This window comes from Grammomys surdaster, unplaced genomic scaffold (genome assembly GCF_004785775.1).
Source record: "Grammomys surdaster isolate TR1022 unplaced genomic scaffold, NIH_TR_1.0 126113, whole genome shotgun sequence".
NCBI classification, from domain to species: domain Eukaryota; kingdom Metazoa; phylum Chordata; class Mammalia; order Rodentia; family Muridae; genus Grammomys; species Grammomys surdaster.
Window position 1 is genome coordinate 5464437 of NW_021620921.1, and position 20992 is coordinate 5485428.

The 20992-nt window shown below is 39.7% G+C and overlaps 1 protein-coding gene across 1 annotated transcript; it reads right to left on the reverse strand.

The window, feature by feature from the left end:
• Window positions 1-17426: 17426 nt before the first annotated feature.
• LOC114611500 (cytochrome c oxidase subunit NDUFA4) lies at window positions 17427-17930 on the reverse strand. The gene has a single exon (XM_028756235.1). It carries the CDS (start codon window positions 17839-17841, stop codon window positions 17593-17595), a length of 249 nt encoding a protein of 82 aa, XP_028612068.1. The 5' UTR covers window positions 17842-17930; the 3' UTR covers window positions 17427-17592.
• Between the last annotated feature and the right edge of the window lie 3062 nt (window positions 17931-20992).

The window sequence follows — 20992 nt, forward strand, 5'->3', positions numbered from 1 at the left end:
TATCTATCTATCTATCTATCTATCTATCTATCTATCTATCTATCTATATCTATCCCTTACCAAGGACTAACATAATTGTGACAAAACTAAGACCCAGGACTATATTAGCCTCTGACTTAATATTTAAATGGTTAGAAATAAATACAAATTCTTAAATTTTTTGAAATGCCAAAAGCTCTCTTACAGAACTATAAAGAAATGATTTCAGTTAAACCCCATGTTCTCATATGTATAGGTTGGTCCACTATGTTACAGTGATGTCACTAATTACTGCTAGAAGTCACTGAGAATGGTATTCGAATCCTCGAAGCAAGTCAGTGACTCCATTTTCTGTCTGTGGGGATGAAATTTTTTCACTCAGGCCCTCAAAGCACAGCAACACACTTTTCTTCCAGGATTTAAAAGTGAAATACAGCTTTACAAAAGCATCTCTCTGCAACCACGTTCTGTCCAGTACTCTCAACTTGACTTTGCCTTTGTTTTAGAGCTTGCAGCAGCATCCCATTAGGAATAACTCAGCTATTCCTTGGCTGGAACAACTCTCATTCCAGATATCCAAGGGTTACTGTCTTGCATCACCAAACTTTCTGTCAACTTTATCAGAGAGCCGTCCCTGGCTTTTATTGGTAAGCCAGAACAGTTTGGGGCGCTCTATCTATAATTCCTCTGTTACCTGATACAAAAGCTTGTTTGTCCGTCTCTTGGGTATATCACCTTTCGATGGAGGCCCACTCCTACTTCTTTCATGACACTGTTCTCAAGGTTAAAGCTGTTCAATAGAGAAAATCCTCTGACCCACATTTGCTGAACGTGAAATGAAACTGCTGAGAAAGTGTCAGTCATTGTCTGTGGGAAATAGGTGCTGATTGGTGAATTATACCACTGGGTACATAGTGTGCTGTGGTCCTGCCTGGGCCTCTCTCTGGCAGAAGTGACTTGTGAACTCAGGTCTTACCTCTGGTCTTTTCACGCTTGCCTCTGTTGTTCTGAATTTGTGTGCAAATTTGTGGGAGTCAGTCTCTTAAGCTGCTGTCTGTCAAAGTTCTCCATGTTTTTGTTTGTTTGTTTGTTTTTCGCACCAAATCCAGGAGCTCCAGCCATGAGGTCTGCTTTCCCAAGCGTGTCCTCTCATTCTTGCATTTGGCTGCCTGAAGAGCCCTGCATGGGCCACGCTGTTTCAGGCCCTTTGAACTTTGTATGTTTTCTCCAACCCTTGTTTAATATTTCTCTTTATTCTCAGGGCTCCCACAATTCCCCACTGTCATCCTTACTCAGTGTGTTTATGCCATGCCTTCTGATGAAACTTCTAGTTTCAGCCAACCAGCTGAAATGCTCCATAGGCTCCCGATGAACATCTGTCTCACTGCAAACAGTAACTTACACTTCTTGGCCTTTTGGGCTCTAAGTCAACCTTTAATTATCTGAACTGTCATGGGTGTTGATTTTTGTACTATAGTCTGGTGTGTGCTCCATGATCAGTTTTCAAGTGGTTAAAGAAACAAGTTGGATCATGGATGTAAGGAATATTTAGTATCCTAACTATTGGGGATCTTAGTGTCACACTGTGTCACGCCCCTCCTCCCCCAATACCCCCCGTGTAAATAGCTTATTTATGTTGTAATTATACCCATTTATTTAGTTGGATACTCCAGAATTTATTTACTCAGAATTATTACTTGTATGCTACCCTCCAAGCAGAACAATTGGCACCCTTGTAAGAGCAACCCTGTCCGCCTGCAAAATATATCATCACCTTGTACCTATTGACTGTTGATTTACAGTCCTCGAGGGAAGAGCTAAAGAGTGTGACTGGCGTCTCCCTGGCCAGCCAGCCAGTTTTATGCAATTCTTCCCTAAGCACTCCTGGTCTCAGGGGTCTCAGAGAAGGGCAGAGTTGGAGGAGACTAGCAGCAGGGGGGTTCTGTCTATGTGGCAGCGTGGAAACCCTCTTCCACATGAAGACTCCATAGGGGCTGCGGAGGGTCACCCATGCTCTGGTTAGTAACCTTACTCTGTAATTAAGCCCAATAAATTAATTGGCTCCCCAGGTTGAGCTGCAGGGTAACCCTAACTGGAAACCAAATTTAGGAGAGGCTAGACCTTGTAGAGCCTCTTCCAGGGAATAATTTTAGTGACACTTCTTGTTTGTTGATGATGGTGGTTGTAACTGTTGCAAATGTTAGCTGCTGAGAGTGCTAGGTACTCTTTAAAATGATTGTGGTACACAATCTTTATTTAACTAGTTTAAACACCATTTTTATATTTATTCTTTTTGATTTAAAAAGAAACCAAGTGTTGAATTGTTATGTAAAGTCAAATCCTTCCCTCCCTTTGTCCCTACCTGCCTTCCTCTCCTCATTCCCTCCCTTCTTTCTTTGCTCCTACTTGTTTGGGGTCAAAGCTGCTGTTTGTACCTTGTGGTGCAGGCTGACCATGGAGCTAACACAATGGTTCACACCCTGTTGCTTCTCTCTGTACACTGCTACTTGCCTGATTTGAAGCACTAATGATCTGTGAAATATTCTTCTTCTGCTAATTTAACTCGGGGAGACCACTGGGGATTTGTTTCAAAGTTGAGACAGAGAGGAATGCTTAGCTTACAGATTAGAGCAATGAAATATATTTTTTCTTTGCAAAACAAACTCAAACAAAACAAAAACAAACAAAAAACTCAACCAGTCAACAAAACCAGTTAAAATTGTATGCTAAGAATGATTGCATGATTTAATTATATTTATATTACCATTGAATTATTTAGTTATAATTTAGACACTTGATCAAAATACCACATTTTGTAAAACAATAAAATTTCAAAAAAAACTTCAAAATTTCCTGAAACATGTATGATGCTAACAGTCTTTCTCCTAATCAATTTAAGTCAGGAAATCTCAGTTTAGCAGTTTGTTGTTTCTCTTTCTTTCTCTTGACTTAAGACTTTATTTATTTGTTTATATAGTTCAAGATTGGTTTATCATTATCTAAATAAAAATAGTATCTAATGAAATGTTTATGTAAATTAAAAATGAAATATAGGAACTCTTTTTTTAAAATAATTTATTTATTTATTTTTTTTTAAATAATTTATGGGAACTCTTATTTGCACAGATTTTCATATCAATCTTAAGATACATAGCAATCTTAAGAAAGATACCATTTTAAATTCATTTAAAAATTTCTATTTGGGGCTGGAGAGATGGCTTAGCACTTAAGAATGTTTGCTGTTCTTGAGGAGGACTGAAATCTGGCTTCTCCCACATCAATGAACTCACAAGTGCTTGAAACTCAGTTCTAGGGCATCAGACACTCTTTTCTGACCTCTTCAGACACCTACACACCAGTGCACATACCTACACACACACACACACACACACACACACACACACCAGTATACATAAATATCATAAATGTTTATATTAGTTTATTATTATTGGTAGTGATTGTATGCATACATGTGTGCACATGTATGTACCACAGCATGTGTATGGTGGACAGAGGGTACCTTTTGGGCATTGAGTTAACTATTTCCTTCCACCATGCATTCAGTGGATCAAACTCACATCAACAAGCTTGCATAGCAAATATATTACCAAGGAATCATTTCCATCAAAGTTCAAAAAATACTATTTCAAATAAAGTATTATTACATTGTTTTATAATGAAAAGGCATTTTTGAGACATTAGAATCCTTAAATTATGCCAGATGGTGGTACACACGTTTAATCCCAGAACTCTGGAGGCAGAGGCAGGTGGAACTCTGAGTTTGAGGCCAGCTTGGTTTATAGAGTGAGTTCTAGGACAGCCAGGGCCCAACAGAGGAACCCTGTCTCAAAAACCAAAACCAACCAATGAAACCAAGCAAACAACAAGAAATGAGTCTGTAATTTAGATTTAATTTAATTGGCTAAATTTAAATTTAATGTGGTTAATAGAACACTGAATTGGCAGCTTATTGAATACATTAATAAATTAAACTGTGTTTTTAGTGTAATCATTCCTTCTTTCACTAAATCCAAAGTTTAGTTTAGTTTTGTTTTTCAAGACTACATGACACAAACATTCCCTTGAATGTTGAAGTAAAAAGACCCATCCACTGTGTGCAGCACCATTCCCTTGGAATGGGATCCAGGTCTGTGTAAGAATAGATTAAGCAAGCTGAACACTGGCAAACAAGCATTCATTGTTCTTTTCTTCAGACTCTGGATGTAATACGGTCAGTTGCTTCAAGCCCCTTATTGTGATTTCTCTGCCACGATGAACCATAGTGGGGAGTTGTGGCTACACAGACTCTCACCCCCTTAAGTTGCTTTGGTTAGGGTATTTTATCACACCAAAGAAAAAGAAACTAAGACAGAAGTTGCTACCAGGAAGTGTAGCTGTTGCTGTGGAAAGCCCAACCACATGGCTTTTAAGCTTTCAGAACTGTTTTATGGGAGGGATGTGGAAGAGTCTGGAACTTCGAGCAGGAGTAACTGTTGAATGCTATGGGTATAGCTTAGTGAGCTATTCTTGTGGGAGTTCAGAAGATGAAAGTGCTGAGAGAAATGCTCACAGCAGAGGCCCAGCTCCTGAGGCTTGAGATGGGAAGAAAAACTCTCTATTTAGAGCTGGGCTAGTTGCCATCCACATACTGTATTGAGCAAGAATCTAGCTTCATTCTGTTTGTATCCCAAGAACCTGAGTGCAATTGAATTTAAAGACAATGGGCTGATGTGTTAAGCATAGCACATTTCAAGGAAAAATGATATTCAGTCTGGGGCTGAGAAAGAGATCTTCATGATTCTAGAGAATCATCTTGAACTGCACTGAGAGAATAGGAAAGGTTTCCCAAGTGCAAAACTACACCTTAGAGTCTCCATCTTGTGAAGATCCAAATTATTTAAAGGGGAAAAACCTAAGGAGAAGGGGTCCTTACTCCTTAAAAGCAGCTGCCTAGAAACTTTTTCCAGTGTCAGCACACAGTAGAAGCTGTTTACAGCCATGGTCGAGAGAGGGCAGGCTAAATCTTTAGCTGACAGCAGAACTTGAAACATCATCCTGGTGGTACTTGTTTTAAAGACATGGTGGATACAGTATGGAGACAGTCATGGAGACACGTAAGGCCAGCCAGGCAGTGGCTGACAGGGTTAGAGTTCATAAAATAGGTGTCGTGGGCCATCAGGTGAAGCTACAATGTGTAGCTTAGTACACTGGAGATCTCAGGTCTGTGGCACATCTTGTTAAGGAGGGCTGCAGACATGGAATGGAGCTGGACTAAGTCTATGAGAGAAGTTATATATACTGCCAGTGGCAAGATGGGATAACCTGAGCCCATTTGGAACCTGTCAATTATATTACAAACCCTAGACACTGGGCATGGAGCTGTTGGATTTGGTGTTTGCCCTGATGGACTTTTTTTTTTCTTTTTTGCTATGATCTGTGGAGGGTAAAAGGGTCAAAAGAAAACCACTCTGATTCTGACTTGACCCCAAGTCCAAGAACAAGGCCAAAAAACAGAATCCCATCAATCCCTGAGCTTGCTATAGAAACTCATTAATTGCTGAGTACAAAAACCCACCAAGCCATGAGCTCATCCCAAGTTTATAGCTTGAAATTCCACCAATCCTCACCTTGGAGATCTTCATCCTGGAAAGATCTGCCCCACTAAGAAACTCTATATAAATCCTGCCTTCTGCTCACTTCTCTGCTGCTTTTCTTCAGAGCAGAGGCAGCCACCATCCTGCCTCCTCTCCCCATACATCTCTTGTGTGAGGTTTATTGTATGGTGTGACTCTGTGGTATTCCCTGGCTCCCAATTGTCAGGATATCTCTCAGAGCAGAGCTGTAACACTTACATTGGGGACATCTCCCTGCAGCTGGAACAGAGCTGTAATACTTCTGTAGGGGAAGCCTTTCTCTTCAGAGCTGCAACACTTACAGTGTGACGATTTTATGCCATGTTCTTTTCCTTTTTGAAATAAAAATGCTTATTCTGTATCATTACATGTTAGAAGTATGCAACATGTTCTTTATTTTACAGGAACTTCAGTTAGGATACTTTGTATTTTTAAGTGTTGGAGGTTTAAAATACTACTGTCAACTCAACTCAATAGAGAATCACCAGAGAAGAGTCTCAGTGAGAAATTATCTAGTCTAAGTTGGCCCCTGGACATGACTGTGGAGGATTATCTTGACTGCATGAACTGAAGTGTGAAGAATCACCTATTATGTTAACTATTTCCTAGGAAGGAGGTTATGAATTATGTAAGAGTGGAGAGTGTGAGCTGGACACTAATATGTGCTTTTTTTTTTTTTTTTTTTTTTTTTTTGCTTTTTGTGCCTTGTGGCTATGATGTGACTAGCCCCTGTGACTTTCCCAATCTAGTGGGCAGAGATTTGGAATTGTGAGCTAAACAAGCTTATTATCCCTTGAGTTGCTTTTGTCAGGGTATTTCATCCCAGACACAGAAAAATGATATAAAGAAACAGCATACACATATCTGTGAATGCGTTTGTGGGCATATTCATCCTTGCTTGCCCATGTGGAAGCCAGAAGTTGATGGGAGGTATTTTCCTCACTTTCTCTCAACTGTACTTTTTTTGAGAGAAGGCCTCTTACCTTATTTTTTGAGACAGGGTCTTTCACCAAACCTGAAGCTTATCCTTTGGGCATCCTTACTGACTGGACATCTAGCTCTCACCACCTCTTGCTACAGCCCTGTGGGGATATGCATATATATATATATGTATATATATATATATATATATATATATATTCAATATATGAAGCAACAACAAATATATATGTGTATATGTGTATGTATATGATGCATATGTGTGTATGTGTATGTATATGAATATGATGGATATGTGTAGGAGGAGCTAATGTGGGAGGAGTAGGAGAGGAAGAGGAAAAGGAAGAGGAGGAGCTAGGAGAGGAGAGACAGAGAAAGAGAAAGAGAGAGAGAGAGAGGAAGTGGAGGTGGATGTTCACGTGTCTGTAGCAGTCAAAGGTAGTTGGTATATCTAGGTTGGGTATTGGGTTACACTTCTGATTGTATGGGTATCTTGTTACTGATCATTATCAAATATATATATCCGCCTTTGATTAATCTTTAAGCATTAAGATCTCATCTTTCTACTGAGCCCACATGGATGGCAGGATGGCCTGGGCAATGCCTAGCCTTGCGGAGACAGCGTGGAAGATTGGCAGAGCCATCTCCCATGCTGGCACCTCGTGGGTGACAGGGCTGGTGTTTCTAGCTGGCAGTTTCTAGCTGCAATGCGCATGTGGCCTCTGGCCGAGAAACATGGCAGCTGAGCTAGGCAGAGCCGCAGCAGCTTAGATAGTTGGCTGATCACCAGAGGCCAATTTAAATAATTACTTCAACATATATGTATATGTGTATGTATATGTACATGTATATGATGTATGTCATCATGAAGCTTGGCTTTACATGGGTCCTGGGGACATGACTTAGGTTTGTGCAGCAAGTACTTTGCCCATTCTCCATAGCTCACAATTCTGTCTTGAAATTCACTTTATACAGGTGCCTGTTGTTTTTAGTGTTTTCTATTCATGGTTTATATTTGGCTATATTTTTCAATTATTTTATGCCATTTTAGCATGAATAGTCTTAACTTTCATTCGTTTTTCTTACTATTCTATTAATATTTTTGTATAAGTCTTATGCTGGTTTTTATTTGGTTGTCATATATCTTTAGATATTTTTATTTTCAGGACAGGAAGTGCTACTTAATTTCCTCATAAAACTGGCTTGGGCACATATTCTTTCTATTAATCTTGTCTTGTTTCAGTTAAGAAAGCCTAGCAACTTCAGTCACATCGACAATGCAGACTAAATTGCTTCTACTCTGCTTTATATAAATGTGTAATCCCTCAGTTTTTATTTTCTCTGTTTTTTTCCACCTCTTTTTTTTTCTGCACTAAACAAAATCCTGTTGCACAAATGATGGAAAGGATGCAAGAAAAAAGAATTCTTATTCACTGTTACTAGAGTAATGCAGACAAACAATTAGAGAAAATCTGAAGATTCCTCAAAACACTAAAATTGGAACTGCTGTTTGCTCTTACTATTTCACTCTGGTGTATGGACCCAAAGGAATCAAAGTCAGCATACAACAGTCACCAATACATCCATTTTTTTATTGCAGCACTATTTACAGTAATCAAATTATGAAAACAGCCAAGGTGCTCATCAGTATATGAATGGATAAAGAAAATATGCTGTTCATATATACTGTAGAATATTAGCCACAAAGAAGAATAAAGTTATTTCAATTCTTTTTAAAGATGAAACTGATTTTTCTTAGGGCCTTCACTACCTGTTTCATCCTCTCTTTAACCCTCCTTGTCTTGTCTATGTAAAGGCAACCTTCTTCTTTAAGAGCTGTACACAGTCAAGAGCTGTACACAGCCTTTTCTATTGTAATAGAGTAAATCAAGTCCAATAAGGATCTTTGCGATTTTAGGAGGTCTCTTCAGACAGCGAAGCGAAGGATTTCTTCAGATTAGTGATGTCAATCTCTAGCTGTTTGATGTTCTTGTCAGTGGCCCTTCAAAGGTCTGAGTTGTACCAGTTCAGAGGCCAGCATCTGGATTAGAACTTCTAACAGCAGACATCATGGGTGATTCATTTTTACCTGGAAAGGAAAAAGAAGGGAATTCTCAGGGAGATTTCTCTTCCCTGGATGTAAATTGTTATTCATCATATTTATGGTTGGGCCTGGCTTTGTGGGGGTATCTATTTTTTTTTTTATTAATCTTTTTGGTAGCCTGTTAGCTATGCCTTCTGTGGTATCAGACAGGCATATCAATCCTCGGCCCCATAAGGGAACTGGGTCTGGGCCATTCCCTTTAAGGGTAAGAGGGTCCTTCCCCATATCTGTGGCAAAGTTTTGTTGGTCTCGGTGGTGCCAGAGGCAGTCAGCTATGTATACTAACACCAAGTCTTGGGTCTCAGTGGAAAAACATTGAAACAGATGGCTATAAGCTAATGTAAACAGGCAGCTTTTGTGGAAAGTTACAAGCCTGAGTAGTCATAGACGTTGTGAATAGGTAACCTTGGCAGACAATACCAACTTAGATAAGGACAAGCGAGTCATAGGCAGAGTCATAGTGACTTGTCCCCTGAACCTTCACACAGCTGATACCTGATTCTGATGATATCTGTATTCCCCCTGATCACCCACACTCCAGTGTCATTCCCTTCCCCACATCGTGCCTTTCTGTGTTTATAACCCCTGTGTGAATGAATTACGATTTGAGAAAAAAATAAATTAAAAAAAATAAAGATGAAACTGGAGATTATCTATTAAGAAAAATAAGCCAGACTTAGAGAGATAAATATTGGAAGAGGAAGAGGAGGAGGAGGAGGAGGAGGAGGAGGAGGAGGAGGAGGAGGAGGAGGGCACACCTGTGAGAGATTTGTGCTTAATTTGAAGTAGGAAGGTCCATTTTTAATTCAGATCTTGAGGTTGGAGGGAAGTCATACTTTCAATCTGGGTCACACCTTCTGTTGGAAGTCTATATAAGGGCATGGAAGAAAGAAACATTTCCTCTTTGCCTGTTTGTTCTCACTTTACTAGCAAGTTAACACTTTCACTGGCATAAGAACCTACTTCTTCAGGATTCAAGCATATACTGAAGACCAGCTAAGACATACAGCCTCGTAGACAGATGGAATAACTTTGGATTTTGGACTTTCTGTTCATAGCCAGCCATTGTTGGATTAGCTGGACTCCAGCGTACAGGTCATTCTACACTGCCCCCCAAATATGTATATGCACTCATTCTGTACGTTTTACTACTCTAGAGAACCCTGACTAATATAATATTATGAAAAAATATGAAAAGAAAGTGAGAAAATGATCCAAGTGCATGTGTATGCACGAATATATAATAATGAACACTATTATCAAAAGTTCAGTTACAGCTTCACTCACACCAGTTCAGGTGCTTAGTTTCACTCCTCTGTGTTGCCACAAAATTTGAACTATGATCACATTTTTTTTTTTTGCATTTGTATGAGGTTTGTACACACAGAATCCCTCTCTGCAAAGCTTTCTGCACTTTAAAAGATATCTTTGAAATCTTTTGAACACTGTGATTGGAGATGGACTTTACATTGCTGTTTCCCAGAGATGGAGTTTACATTTCTGTTTCTTGTTCTCCTTTAGAGTGCTTTCCTTTGGTAAACAGGTCTGTTTTTATACCAATGCATAAAGATATTTTCTCTACTATAATTTGTCTCTGCTGGAGGCAACACTAAAGACTTGTTGGGACTTATGAATCATGAAAACAATGAAAGTTTGTACAATGGAGTACTCAGTATTAATTTAAACTCATTTTGATATTAGTCTTAAGAAAGAATTATTTATTCTTAAGAAAGAATAAATATTGTTTCGTTTTCTTTAATAGAATCATCCAAGTAACAGTTCTCAAACAAAGGAACAGCATCAGAATCTGAAATTTAAAACTCATTTAGTAGAAAATATTTTAAGAAGAAAGGGAGTCTGTGTGTCCTTGCATCCAATGGAAACACTATCATTCATTTGTATAAACAGGAAATTCCAAAGTCCAAAGGTTGGGGAAAATTTCTACCTACATGGAGATGTGGATTGTCTGTAGAGTGGGGGTGTTCTAAAGGTCAAAGAAGAATCATATGACAAAGAGAGATGATAAGAAAAAAAACAGTGAATATTTATTGTTGGCTGGGAGCAATAATGACATGTCTAGGAAATGCCTGTCTTCGGGCTTTCCAGTATCTGGAAGAGTTACAAAGGCTTTTACTCTGAGAGGTCATAGAAAAGACCATTTTAGAAAGAGGCCATTTCTATGTATTCCTTTAGATACCTGACACACAATGCAAGCTTAATAAAATAGTACATAAAATGTTACCTCTAGGGAAAGATTGCATTTTAGACTTCTACTTTCCTTGTCACAGAACAGAGTGTGAAAGCAAGGCAAGAGAGGTAAGAAAGTGTGTGCAGTCTCAGCAGCTCACTCAGTGTGGTGGGGGATGTTAATCAAAATACATCCTGTTTTTCAGGGAAATCAAAGCAGTTCTTCCACAGATCATTTTCAGACTTTTACCAGTATTTGTTTCAAATCTCTTGTTAAGAGAGTCTGCACTGGTATGTAAATGATTACAGAGAAGCAGAATGAAACCTAAGGTTTAAAGTACTAGATGTTGAGGTTTGGTGAGTGCAGCTCCTGATCTTGTATAGAAGACACAATCTCATGGTAGAGGCTCTGGCCCTCTGCTCTTACAACCTTTCCCATCCCCTCTTCCAAGATGTGACCTGAGCCTTAGGTCTGTTTAGGGGCTGCATTGCTGATGTATCAACTGGAGATGGACACCTTGCATTCTTTTGTTTTCTGCATAGTGTTGTGGGTTTCTGTGATGGTCTTTATCTGCTGCAAAAAGAAGCTTTGTTGATGGTGGGTAGGGCTACATTTATCTATAGGTTATCCAATCCCAGGTGATCATCCCTAAACAGATATACATATGAGCAACACAAAATGGATTCAACAGCTTACACACACACACACACACACACACACATCTGTGTATGTAATAATAATAACAACTAAAGTTTAGAAGGACCAGGGAGGCAGAGGAGAGTTGGAGAGGAAAGAGTGGGGTAAAAATGTAAATACAGCAATCCTGTGTGGCATTCTCAAAAACAATAAAATAAACGTTAAAAAGTAAAATTCTAGACTTTAACAAGCCCAGTGACCAGTGGCTTCCAGAAGGTTTTGTAAGGAAGATGACTTCCTTATATGAAACATATTTTGTGGAAGACAGAACCTATCAGAAATATAATAATACAATGTAACAAGAATGTTCAGACTCTAGGTCTGTGGCTCTCAACCCTTCTAATGCTACAGCCATTAAATACAGTTCCTCATGTCATAGTGACCCCAACCATAAAATTATTTTTATTGCTACATCATAACTGATTTTGGTACTTTATGAATCATTAGGTAAATATCTATTTTCCAATGGTCCTAGGTGACCCCTGGGTTGCCTTTATGTAGAAATGGCTACAGAAATGTTGTCCCTCATCCAAAGTGAAAATGAATTTTTAGATCTCGACAGTAGAGCATTAAGCTTATATTGGGGTTCTCTGGATTTAGGGTACCATGGGACTATGGGAGTTTGTGTGTTTTTGTGTGAAGCAGGCTCTGTCTTTGGCTGTGAAGCTCAGTCTTCTTTATACTGATGGACATCTGATCTTCAATCATGCTCACAGACTCTGGTAAGCATCTGGCGAACCCTACCTTACCATCTCAGTGGCTGAGAATTTCTTGGCTGGCCATAGACGAAAGCAAGTGTGATGTGTAATATAAAATGGAAAGAAACCCACAGTGTAGAAAGAGAAACGGGAAGGGCATGAGATCTCAGACACCTGTGGCCAGAGGATTGCCTTTCCGAGGGCACATCGCCAAAGCAGTCTAGTAGGAGTGGAGTCTAGAAGCAAAATGTAAAAAGTTCTTTTGATTGTGTTTCATATTAGGGTAGAACTTCTTAAGATAAAAAAGATTGTTTTCTGCTCTGGTAATCTGCTTTGTTCTAGACTGTATATCCTGAGCTACCATAAGTGAGGGATATAAAGGGCCAAAGTCTCCTGCAGCACACACTGTACACACTGGCTTCTTTGTTCATCTCTCAGGAGTTTTCTTATTCTCAAAAACTCCTGGGAAAAACTTTTACCCTGACTTGCAGTATGCCTGGTCATCATTTCAAATAAAAAACTGAAGATTTTTAATATGGGAAAACAAGGGATGATCTTAAATGATTTAACACACATAGTTTAACACTGACTGTCCGTTGTCTGTGTGGTGCACTGTTGGAGCCAAGTCCTAGCTGAAAGCGGCTATCATCTTTGCAGCCATCTCGAGCCATATACCCTGACAAGAGACTTGTTTCAACAGCCCACAACAGCTGAGCACACTCTGATAAACATCTTGTTTTTCTCACATATCTTGTTTTGCTGTTTAGTACTGCCAGCTGCTAGGCGCACGTGGTATCCACGCTGCAAGGCATATTGCCTTCAGCTGTGTTCCCCTGCTTGTCCACGAGGGCAAGGCACGTGGTAAAGGGTATAAAACCCCAGGATTTCCTTTCAATAAACGAGACTTGATCAGACTCTGTCTTGTCTCCATTCTTTGCGTCTCTGACCCCTCCATCCCCACTCTCTCTCTTGCTAGACCCTGACCCTCAGATAGGAGCAGCAGAATGGGCTGTTACAAAGTGGCCCCCGAACGTCGGGCAGGTCGGGCTGTTACAGTGCACAGATCATACACTTCCTTTATGTCCATCACGTTAACATCCTGTAGAAAACCACTGTAAATACCACTAAGAGAAAACAATAGGAATTTACTTTGCTTCTGTATCCTAGTGTCCAACATCTGTGGTCTGGGTTTGCAGGAGCTACTCATATGCTATGATCATCAAGTCAGTCTTGGAAGTCTTTGCTGGGCTTGCTCTATGAATAGGTCTCAGCAGACTGTTGGTGGCTTTAGAGCAATGTTTGTCAACCATGGGTTGTGATCTCTTTGGGGGTTGAATGACTCTTTCACAGGGGTCACCTAGGACCATTGGAAAATAGATATTTACCTTAAGATTCATAGAGTAGCAAAATCAGTTATGATGTAGCAATGAAAACAATTTTATGGTTGGGCTCACTATGACATGAGGAACTGTATTTAATGGCTATAATGTTAGAAGGGTTGAGAGCCACAGACCTAGAGTCTAAATAATATTCTCTTTACATTAGATGACTCGGCTTCATTTCATGTGTCGTTTGTCTTCCAGCAGATTAACCTGAGTATGCTTTCTCGGAAACAGCAGTGTGCAGACTGGAGGCAGAAATAATGATGCTAGGCATCTATTAGCTTCATCCTGTAGAGAGCCGTGGAAAGCAGAGACATCTCTGGCAATCCAATGCTCTCACAAGTTCTGTAATTTACTGTCTTTGTGTGAGGGGAAAGCGCTCGAAGTCACAGCCCATCCCGGGGCATATAGGGTTTTATGGGCATTTGACCAACCGGGTATGTACACATCACTCCAGGGGGTATTTAACCAGGGCCTTCCCGGGGCTCGGGGCCTTTTCCGCCAGCCGGTTCCCACCAGCCGGCTTTTTCCCAGCGAGTCTTTCCTCTATAACATCGTAATAAAGATCTGCTGAAAACGACAACCAACAAATTGGGAAAAGATCTTTACCAATCCTTCATCTGATAGAGGGCTAATATCCAATATATACAAAGAACTCAAGAAATTAGACTCCAGGCAACCAAATTACCCTATTAAAAAATGGGGTATAGAGCTTAACAAAGAATTTTCAACAGAAGAAACTCGAATGGCCGAGAAGCACCTAAAGAAATGCTCGGCATCCTTAGTCGTCAGGGAAATGCAAATCAAAACAACCCTGAGATTCCATCTCACACCAGTCAGAATGGCTAAGATTAAAAACTCAGGTGATAGTAGATGCTGGCAAGGGTGTGGAGAAAGAGGAACACTCCTCCATTGTTGGTGGGACTGCAAGATGGTGCAACCACTTTGGAAATCAGTGTGGCGGTTCCTCAGAAAATTGGACATAGCATTACCCGAGGATCCAGCTATACCACTCCTAGGCATATACCCAGAAGGTGCTCGAACATATAATAAGGACATATGCTCAACTATGTTCATAGCAGCCTTATTTATAATAGCCAGGAGCTGGAAAGAACCCAGATGTCCTTCAACTGAGGAATGGATTAAAAAAATGTGGTATATTTACACAATGGAGTATTACTCAGCTATTAAAAACAATGAATTTGAGAGGTTCCTAGGTAAATGGATGGAACTAGAAATTATCATACTGAGTGAGGTAAGCCAATCACAAAAGAACACACATGGTATTCACTCACTGATTATTGGATATTAGCCCAGAACCTTAAAATGCCCAAGATGCAACTCACAGGCCACATGAAGTCCATAAAGAATGAAGACCAAGTGGGGGTGATTCGGTCCTTCTTAGAAGGAGCAACAAAATACTCAAGGGAGCAAATATGGAGACAAAGCGAGGGACAAAAACTGAAGGAGGGGCCGTCTGAAGACCTTTCCACCTGAGTATCCATCCCATGTGCAGTCACCAAAGGTAGATGCTGATGTGGAAGTCAGGAAGTGCATGCTGATAAGAGCCTGATATGGATGTCTCCTCAGAGGTCTTCAAGAGTCTGACATATTCAGAGGCAGATGCTCACAACTAGCCATTGAAGTGATCATGGGGTTCTCAATGGAGGAGTTAGAGTGAAGACTGAAGGAGCTGAAAGGATTTGTGGCCCCATGAGGAGAGCAACAATACCAACCAACCACAGCTCCCAGGGTCTAAACCACCAGCCTGGGAGCACTTATGGAGGGATCCAGGGCCTTAGCTGAATATATAAGAGTGGAGGGCCCTGCTGGGCACAGATGGAAGATGAGATCCTTGACCTCATGAAGGCTGGACGCCCCAGGGGGTGGGAGTTTTGAGGGTGGGGAGGTGGGAGTGGGGGGGTAGATAGAGGTTACATCCACAAAGAAGAAGGAGGAGGTGTGAGGGGATTGGGGGTTCCTGGGTGGGTGGGGGAGGGGGTAAGGGGACAACATATGAAATGTAAATAAAACATCCAATAAAAAAAAAAAAAAAAAAAAGATCTGCTGAAGAACTTTGGTGTCTGTGTTATCTCGCGGGCGAGAACACGCCACCCACATCATCCCTGTACCGTTTGTCCACAGGTGTGCCCAGGTTCAAGGAGTAAGGAGATGGCTCTGTCCTTTTAGATATGTAAAGGGGGGGGGCACAGAGAATTCACCTCATTTAAAAATCAATCTGGCAATTGGCTACTAACAAGGCACTCTGTTTCAACATCTCTTTTAAGGTTATTGGTTTATGAGCATATGTTAGGATTTTCCTCCCTTTACTTTCAGAGTTTTATCATCAAATGAAATTGGTTAACAGTCAGAAAACATTAAATCTATACAGTAGCTTCAACTTCTCTCTCAGTGTCAGTGTTCCTTCTGTGTCCCCTATGCCATTGCCATAAACCTTGGAAACATTTCTCCTCTACCATCAGGTTTTATGCTAAACTTTGCTTCTGGAGTACACTGGAGAGACACTGTTGGTATGATGGCAGGAACACGCCTCCTTTCCAGGTTCCAGCTCTCTCTCCCTTTAATTCACAGAGGAAGTAAGTGGATTAGCTTGGAGGAGGCTGTGTGGGCTTCTTGCCACTGTAACCTCTTATGACATTTGTCTCCCTCCCACCCAGCGGGTCTTCCATTAGTAATCACACTTCTCAGTACTTATTCTCTTGGTTGGGACATCTCTATTGATGAGTCTGTTCCCTGTAGCAAGTTTCTTCCCCTTGGATAGGTTGCACATTCCTGTGAGAACTTTATTCCTAGGACTATGCGTATTTTACCAGTGGCTATACTGTTAAAAGAAAATGCCACTGTCCCCATCAACACCATCAGGGAAGGCTGGAGCTTTGTAAGTCACTCTCCCTCCATGGAAGGATTTTGACAGGCCCAATCTTGTGGAGATAGTGTGCAGGCAACTGCAGCCACTATGTGTTCAACAATGCAATGAATCTCATGCATAGAAGTCAGTGTTCAATATGGACCCTACTCTTGCTCGTTCATTCTTTCTGCCTCTCCTCCAACAATATTGTCTGGGTCTTGGAAAATGTGATGTTGATGTTCCATTTGCAGCTGAGAACTATTGAACAGCCAGTTGTTCTCAGCACTTTGGACAGTTATGAGTCTGTAGGTACTGCTTACCATTGCAGAAGGAAGCTTCTTTGTCCAGAGCTGAAAGCAATACACTATAATCAGAAGGGAGAACAGGAGGTAATGTTTTTACTTACCAAATTTGTTAAGCATTAGAGACATGATTGGAAAATGTGGAGAAGCCAGTATTATAATGTAACACTGAAAGGAAGGAATATATTAGCTTTTGGGAAGTTGAAGTTGATATATATATATATATATATATATATATATATATATATATATATATATGTGTGTGTGTGTGTGTGTGTGTGTGTGTGTGTGGTGTGTATGTATGTATGTATGTATGTATGTGTATATATATATATTCCTAAGTATGAATATAGTCTTTAGTAAGTTCATCCATAAAATAATTGAAGATATATAAATAATGACATCATAGCAAAACCTGGGGTATCTTTAATTGTCTAACAGTTGGGGTTGAACAAATTGTAGCATATCTATGAATTTGTAAATATAGAGAAGTATAATTGAACTTTATATTTATTAAAATATAAAATAGTTCCAATGAATTTTAATTCTTGTTATAGTAAAACTTGCGTTTTACTTTAAAAACATTTAAAAGAATGATCATTTGTAACTAGAAGGCTTTTGTCTTTCTTCCTTTACTTTTTTTTTTCAAGTTTCAGAGATTTATTCATCAGTTTAATAAACTCCAAAAAAAAAAATCAACGTGATTTCATGCATTCAGAGATATATTTCCTGCTTAAGTGGAAAATTGTGCGGATGGCTCCTGAAAGACCTTCATTAGCAGCTTTACAGTGAACTTCATAGTTTAGAAGTCTGGGCCTTCTTTCTTCAGCTTGCTGTAGTCCACATTCACTGAGTAGAACTTATATTGGTCATTGGGACCCAGTTTGTTCCAAGGCTCAGGGTTATTCTTCCTGTCCCAGCTGACATCTGGATTGAACAACGCCAAGCGCATCACATACAGCGCTGCTCCAGTGCCCCCTGCTCCAATAAACACGAACAGAGGAATCAAGCTGGGATGCTTCTTGGCTTGCCCGAGGATCTGGCGGAGCATGTTTGCGGCACAGGACTACCTACACAGAGACAGAAAATTAGGACACACACCAAGCTTCTTCTGCAACCTGGCTGAGCGGACGTCCAAAGTCACCCCCCTTTACTTTTTTTAATCCTCCAGATTTTCACATTTTTAAGCTTCACACCACCCAACAATAAGCGATGCTGAGCCATCTATGCCCCGACAATCCAGGGGAAGCCCACTTTTCCATGTTGTTTAAGAATGCTTTTCATCTTGTTCAGGCCTGTGTGAGATCTTTTTTTAAATCTCTGTTTGCATTCACTGTGCTGATCCTGACTACTGTGAAGAATGCAAAACAACAGTGGGGTGAGCTGCTATTAAAGCCCAGTTTCAGTGTTTTTGAGAAGCTAAACATTATTAATTCCAAGAGCTTAAAAAAGATGGAAGATGATGATGTTCAAAGACAAGAATCTGAAAATAGAGGGTGAAGTTTCTTGGCTTTTGTCAGTTCAGATAAAGATTCTATCTTTTAAATAGGAAGTTACTGGGGTAGGCAGAGAACTTGAGAAAGCTGGAAAGTATTGTCTTGTAGGAAGTATGTTTTGAGAGGCAAAAATATGTCTTTACCTCAGTGACTACAGAGGTCACACCTGCCAATGAAGAGATTGATTATGGGTTATGGCATATGTTATAAGAAGACTGGGAGTTATTTCTTTAAGTGATGGAATTACAGGATTTTCCTTTGTGTTTTAAAATATTTCTTTAACAACCAACCAGGTAGAATTTGTATAAGTGTACACAATAATATGAGTAATAAAAAGATGAAGTAACATAAATTTAGAGGAAAACTTCAATTTTAAATTTGATTTTATGCTCTCTGACTTAGGAGTAGGGAGATTAACAAGAAAGACACTTCTTATTTCTGAAAATCAGTGTCTAAGTGACTACTTTCCCCATATATGAACAAGGACAGATTTTTATGAATGTACCAGAACAGTACACATTCCTGAAAAATCTTGAGCTTTCACGGGTACTGTGAGATGCACATTTCTGGGGGGGGGGTCACTCGCTAGATATCTTTTACATTAATGAAAGCTGTGCCAGGTTAAAAAAATGTATAGCTGCTGTGGTCTGTCTATACATTTATTTACTTCAAAAACACTTATTAATTTTGTCAAGAATGTGGAGGCCCTGGAGATGCTTTAAATTGGTTTATAATTTAGTATAAGTCGGTTCTTCTAAGACATGTATTAACTTTGACACTTAACCTACTGTCCAAATAAAACAAATTACTTTTCAGAACATTTTTTCAATTTTTGAAAAAGGTCAGGGTCATTTATTTGATTTCTTACAAAGCAAGACTCTTGACACTAAGCTAGCGAAGGGTTATTAACATAAATTGATTTAAAATTCTTTAAAATGATTGATATGTGTGCTTGGCTCTTGTAGCTCTTAGTCAGATCCTGAATGAAATGCTTTAAATTGGAATTTTAGTTTTGGTCTTCAGGTTACATACCTGAGATACCTTTGGGCAAAGCAAAATTATTTCCTATATGCTAGCTAGGGCTATGAATCCTTAGTTCAAGTTCACAAGACTTTGAGAGTAAAATAATCCATGGCTTTTCCAGAAAACAATGGTTTCTTCGAAGACTCTGATTAGAGTTTCTTTGGGTCTTTTTCTGACAAGATCCTGTTCATATTTAGACATTTGCCTGGACAGTGGAACTAGCCCTGGGATGAGGCCAGACTCCCAGTGTACAGGCAGGGCTATGTTACCAACTAGTGCTTGCCCAGACCGTGGCTTCTCAGCTTTACTTTCTGATCTGTGAATGAGCATGGTAATATCTGTTTGTATTGCTTTGGCAAATGTAATGAATTGCTCTAAACATACTGCCATACAGTTACAAATGTTTCATCTTATAGTTCATAGATCAGAGATCTTGACTGAGTACACGGGGTGGAATGGAAGTGTTGGCAGGGCTCTGCTTCTTTCTCCTGCTCTTGGAGAGAATTTGTGCTCATTGACTTTGACTGAAGATTCTATCTTCAAAGTCATCAGTGTGATGGATTGCTGACACTTTTGCTATTACAGTGAGTCCTAACCCAGTAAAAAACAGGATAACCTGGACTGACATAATAGACGTGGATGTAGGCAGAACACATGCAAATGTAAAGGAGATTAGGGTGACGTAGCAGAGGCCAGTGCATGCTGAAGACCTCACTGATGTCTTCAATGAAGCTTGGTGATAAGCATGGGGCAGATTCGTCTCTGTGGCCCCTGGAAAGGATTTAGCTTGTCTGTGTTTTACGCTCAGACGTCTTGTCTCCAGAAGTGATGGGTACATTTCTGTTGTAAGTTATCCATCTTAGCATGTTGCTCCAGCAAATTCTTGTATCACTGGAGTCATAGGGCATGGAAAAGTTGAAGCTTGTAAGAGACTCTACTCGTGTTTTAGAGGCTCCACTATCTTTATCTTTCTCATTTCACATCTAACTTTCAGACTGCTTTATTTGTTGACCTTATACTGTAGTATCATATGCAGAGACAAATAGCTTCACGTAGATGTCTACAATTCCTGGAACTGTATTTTTCTATTTTGGATACTTACATACGTTCATATGTGTATGTGTGAGTCCTTAAATATATATTTTCAGAAACCTTTGCCACAAAATTTAGGATTTTCTGTTAAGTTTCACAGCAGTATTTTTGAGTAGCTGTAATTTTTACATTTGGTGATATAAAATTTATTGATTTTTTATGATTATAGTTTTATTGTTTTGGATCTGGCCTAGAAAATCTTTGTTCTAGTCATCAAGTTTCTACCTAGCTACTGGTAGATCTATCTGTCTATCCATCTCTACCACACATATTAGGATATAGAGAAGGGTAAGAGATTATACCAGTGATTTTAATATAAATGTATGCAGTAAATTAATACAGCAGCTGTTTTTCTTTATTCTCGGTAGTTCTCCAATAATGACATAGAGATACCAATATTTATTTTCAACTTAAAGTATGATAACTAGGCACTATAATTCTATTCTAATCCTCTAGCCTAATCTGGCTACTTTCTAGCCTAAATCCCTGAGATACTTTCATTTTGGTGTTGTCCAGCAGCCCTCTGGGCTTCAGGTGTGTTCTACCTTGATGCCGCTCCAGACCCCTTCCTCATGGCTACTTCTCTCTTCT

Excerpts from the sequence above, each read along its gene's own strand:
- LOC114611500 (XM_028756235.1), bottom strand. The coding sequence starts at position 17,841 with ATGCTCCGCCAGATCCTCGGGCAAGCCAAGAAGCATCCCAGCTTGATT.